The following is a 4,989-nucleotide window of genomic DNA, read 5'->3' as shown; positions in this document are numbered from 1 at the left end:
CGGGGCACCCTGGGGAATGGGGCACCGCTCTCTGGGCCGCGGCACCCTGGGGAATGGGGCACCGCTCTCTGTGCCGGGGCACCCTGGGGAATGGATTTGTGTGCCCTGGTACCATACCATGCAGCCCTTGCCCTTACCAGAGATGTATTGTGCTGCAGATGCTGCGGAAGCGACAGTCCTACCTGCGCCGCTCAGACAGTCAGCAAGCTGTGAAGTCTCCGCCCCTGCTGGTGAGCAAGCGAATCGTTCTTTTCGGGTCCCATTATAATTACAAATATTACTGGGGTGCTGCTGTGTTGGTTCCTACAGCTCCCAGCTCTCTCATCTCCCCCTGCGGGCCCCCATGGGACTCTAACCCTGAATCCCTGCCATAAAGCAAGACAGTGCTGCTGTTAGTGGCAGAAAGGAAGCAGTCACTTGGCACACCTCTCATTTCTCCTCCTCTCCCCACAGGATTCGCCGGACTCCAGCCGAGAGCCCATAGTCAAGTTGTCGGTGAGTGACGGTGCATTAATGCCCCTATGTTTTGCCCCTTCTATTGGTCTGATACTGATTTCTGCCCCTCTCCCCCCCCCTGCACAGAGTAAGCTCAGCTCCGTCAGCCTTCGGGGGATCAGCACTTCCAGCTCCACCGGCGACATGAGCGCCGACGACTTCCATGGCAACTACGCCTTCGAGGGCATCGGGGATGATGATTTGTGAGCGGGCAGAATGCCACGGGGCACAAGATACCAGCACTGGGGAACCATTCTGTCCCTCTAATGAAATATGTCTGACCCAATGGGGGGGCGGGGCTGTTAGGTCAGTGGGAGGGGCCCCAGCACGGCCCTCAGTGCCTGTTTTTGCTGCAGTATTTTAGGGAGCGCCTGGCCTCCACGCTCCGCGTTCCTCTGCGCTTGCACTTATACCCCGAGCCATTTGCACAGAATGGAGGCAGCAATGTGTCGGAAATCTCTTGCTAATCTACCCCCCCTCCAATGTATCAGCCCCCCCGTATTCATTAGACATCCGTGCATTTCAAGGGGCACCTTTTGGGGTGAAACTGACAGTAGCCAATAGGCTGTGGGGGGCCGGCTACAATTCCGTGACCAAATTCCAGCTGACGTTGGATGTGAAGCTGCTGCAGGCCGCACCGCTTCCAAGTGGGCGAGTGGGACGTACACGTGGCTGGCGTGGGCCCGCGCCATTTTGCACATGGGAATGTATGCCTTTGTAGTCTTATTGGCTTGTGCCAGCCATGTGTAACGGCCACGCCCACAGCGCCTTCGCAGCTCCTCCTCGTCACCTGACCCAACCCCCGCGTTACTGCAGGTGGCAGAGGCGGCCCTTGATCTCTGTCCCTGCGTCTTTAGGGCCAAACGCTAAGCAGCTCTGTGAGCAAAGGGTTAAACAGGGGCTGATTGTAACTACAGATTTGCCAAATGAGCGCCACTTATCGGTATTTGTACATACGTATATATATATATATATAAATGTCCTTCTCTCCTCCGCGCACCAATCATTTCAGCCGATTTTATACACGGAAGCGGAATGTCCCGCCGCGTATTTACCGTTATTCCCCCGCCGGTCGCATTAACGCACTCGCTTCTGAGAATGTAACGCTGCTCTGCGCTTCCTTCCCGACCAATCGTACGGCGGCCGCTTCCAAAGTGCTAACGACAGTAAAGAGACATCTCATGAACTCCTGTCTGCTCGCTGCTTTCTTTCTCGGGAAGGGTCATGTGATCATTGCGGCTGCCATCTTTGTGCGGCACGCCGTTACCTATCAGCTGAGAGCAATAGGTGGGGGTGGGCACCACAGGGCAGGCAGCTGGGCAGTGCTAGAGGGGTCCATGTTTCTACTGTAAGGTGCCATGTTTTACCCACAATTCAGCCTTTCTCCACAGTAGTACCCATGGCAACCTGCACGCTCTGCGCCAGTGGTCTTCATTATTTGTTTACCATAGTTTTTGAATTGTTTACCTTCTTCTGACTCTTTGCAGCTTTCAAATGGGGGTCACTGACCCCGGCAGCCAAAAAATCAGTTCTCTGTGAGGCTCCAGTTTTATTGTTATTGTTATTTCTTTTTCTATTCAGCCCCTCCCCTATTCATATATCATTCTTTCATTCAAACCACTCCCTGGTTACTAAGGTAATTTGGTTCCTAGCAACCAGATAGCTGCTGACATTCCAAACTGGAGAAGTGCTGAATAAAAAGTGAAATAATTAATATACCACAAATAAAAAATGAAGACCAATTGCAAATTGTGTAAGATTATCACTCGGGCATAGGGGCAATCACACTTGTGCCCCGCCCACTTACCTGCCGGGAATAGAACCCAGCCAACTGCTGAGAAGGCTGCTATGGCTATGCTATGCCGTCCAGCCAATACCAATACCCCATTGGCAACCAAGGCCTTTCTGAATGACATGGGCACCATAACTAAAGGCTTATAGACCGAGGGGCAAACTTTGCCTGGTGGGCCCCAGCTTAGCCCCCCACTGCTGCCCCACCCCTGAGCTTTATTCTGATTAGTGCAATGCTCTCTGGCCCCCAGCAGCAGTAGAACCTCGGGGGCGGGGCAACGGGCAGAAGGTGAAGGGAGTAAAAAGATCATTTTGGGCAGATGAAAGCCGCGGAGCCACATGGTTTATTTGCCCTAGGTGTTCTTGGCACATCTACCCAAAGAGACCTGCATTAAAGGGGTAGTTCACCTCTAAGTTAACCTCTAGTATGTTATACAATAGCTGGTTAATAGCCACTTTACAATTGGTCTTACCCCTGCGGGGTACCTATATCTGTTAGTGGCCATTAAACCGGCCCCAGAGCCCTCCGGGGTGCCTATATCTGTTAGTGGCCAGTATACGGGCCCCAGAGCCCTCCGGGTTGCCTATATCTGTTAGTGGCCATTAAACCGGCCCCAGAGCCCTCCGGGGTGCCTATATCTGTTAGTGGCCAGTATACGGGCCCCAGAGCCCTCCGGGGTGCCTATATCTGTTAGTGGCCATTAAATCGGCCCCAGAGCCCTCCGGGGTGCCTATATCTGTTAGTGGCCATTAAATCGGCCCCAGAGCCCTCCGGGGTGCCTATATCTGTTAGTGGCCATTAAACCGGCCCCAGAGCCCTCCGGGGTGCCTATATCTGTTAGTGGCCATTAAACCGTCCCCAGAGCCCTCCGGGGTGCCTATATCTGTTAGTGGCCATTAAACCGGCCCCAGAGCCCTCCGGGGTGCCTATATCTGTTAGTGGCCAGTATACGGGCCCCAGAGCCCTCCGGGGTGCCTATATCTGTTAGTGGCCATTATTCGGGCCCCAGAGCCCCCCGGGGTAACTATATCTGTTAGCGGCCAGTATACGGGTCCCAGAGCCCCCCGGGGTACCTATATCTGTTAGTGGCCATTATACAGACCCCAGAGCCCTCCAGGGTGCCTATATCTGTTAGTGGCCATTATTTGGGCCCCAGAGCCCCCGGGGTGCCTATATCTGTTAGTGGCCATTATACAGACCCCAGAGCCCCACAGGGTGCCTATATGTGTTAGCGGCCATTATTTGGGCCCCAGAGCCCCCGGGGTGCCTATATCTGTTAGTGGCCATTATACAGACCCCAGAGCCCCACAGGGTACCTATATGTGTTAGCGGCCAGTATACGGGCCCCGGGGGTACCTATAGCTGTTAGCGGCCAGTATACGGGCCCCGGGGGTACCTATAGCTGTTAGCGGCCAGTATACGGGCCCCGGGGGTACCTACAGCTGTTAGCGGCCAGTATACGGGCCCCGGGGGTACCTATATCTGTTAGCGGCCAGTATACGGGCCCCGGGGGTACCTACAGCTGTTAGCGGCCAGTATACGGGCCCCGGGGGTACCTATATCTGTTAGCGGCCAGTATACGGGCCCCGGGGGTACCTATATCTGTCAGCGGCCAGTATACGGGCCCCGGGGGTACCTATAGCTGTCAGCGACCAGTATACGGGCCCCGGGGGTACCTATATGTGTTAGCGGCCAGTATACGGGCCCCGGGGGTACCTATAGCTGTTAGCGGCCAGTATACGGGCCCCGGGGGTACCTACAGCTGTTAGCGGCCAGTATACGGGCCCCGGGGGTACCTACAGCTGTTAGCGGCCAGTATACGGGCCCCGGGGGTACCTATGTGTGTTAGCGGCCAGTATACGGGCCCCGGGGGTACCTATGTGTGTTAGCGGCCAGTATACGGGCCCCGGGGGTACCTATATGTGTTAGCGGCCAGTATACGGGCCCCGGGGGTACCTATAGCTGTTAGCGGCCAGTATACGGGCCCCGGGGGTACCTATAGCTGTCAGCGGCCAGTATACGGGCCCCGGGGGTACCTATAGCTGTCAGCGGCCAGTATACGGGCCCCGGGGGTACCTATATCTGTCAGCGGCCAGTATACGGGCCCTGGGGGTACCTATATGTGTTAGCGGCCAGTATACGGGCCCCGGGGGTACCTATAGCTGTTAGCGGCCAGTATACGGGCCCCGGGGGTACCTATAGCTGTTAGCGGCCAGTATACGGGCCCCGGGGGTACCTACAGCTGTTAGCGGCCAGTATACGGGCCCCGGGGGTACCTATATGTGTTAGCGGCCAGTATACGGGAATTCATTATTACTTCGCGGGAATCGGCTTATTGAGAGGACTGACACGGCACATTACAGCCTATGGAGGAGTGCGGTCAGTATGGCAGCTCCCACAAGCAGCTGGGGCACAGATATAACTGTAGGGCACAGATAGATATAACTGTAGGGCACAGATAGATATAACTGTAGGGCACAGATATAACTATAGGGCACAGATATAACTGTAGGGCACAGATATAACTGTAGGGCACAGATAGATATAACTATAGGGCACAGATATAACTATAGGGCACAGATATAACTGTAGGGCACAGATATAACTATAGGGCACAGATATAACTGTAGGGCACAGATATAACTGTAGGGCACAGATATAACTATAGGGCACAGATATAACTATAGGGCACAGATATAACT

General features: G+C 54.8%; 1 protein-coding gene across 1 annotated transcript in view; it reads left to right on the top strand.

Annotated features, from left to right (window-relative positions):
• snx17 (sorting nexin 17) overlaps positions 1-1,632 on the top strand; it is a gene marked incomplete in the record, with an annotated part of 22,027 nt that extends 20,395 nt beyond the window's left edge. The window contains 1 exon segment of the mRNA NM_213708.1: positions 583-1,632. Within this exon segment, the coding sequence (NP_998873.1) occupies positions 583-702 (120 nt within the window).
• Positions 1,633-4,989: the final 3,357 nt, after the last annotated feature.

The sequence above is a fragment of the Xenopus tropicalis genome, chromosome 5, assembly GCF_000004195.4.
Source record: "Xenopus tropicalis strain Nigerian chromosome 5, UCB_Xtro_10.0, whole genome shotgun sequence".
Classification (NCBI taxonomy): Eukaryota; Metazoa; Chordata; class Amphibia; order Anura; family Pipidae; genus Xenopus; species Xenopus tropicalis.
The sequence above is the reverse complement of the archived record's forward strand: the minus strand, read 5'-3'. Positions and strand labels throughout refer to the sequence as shown.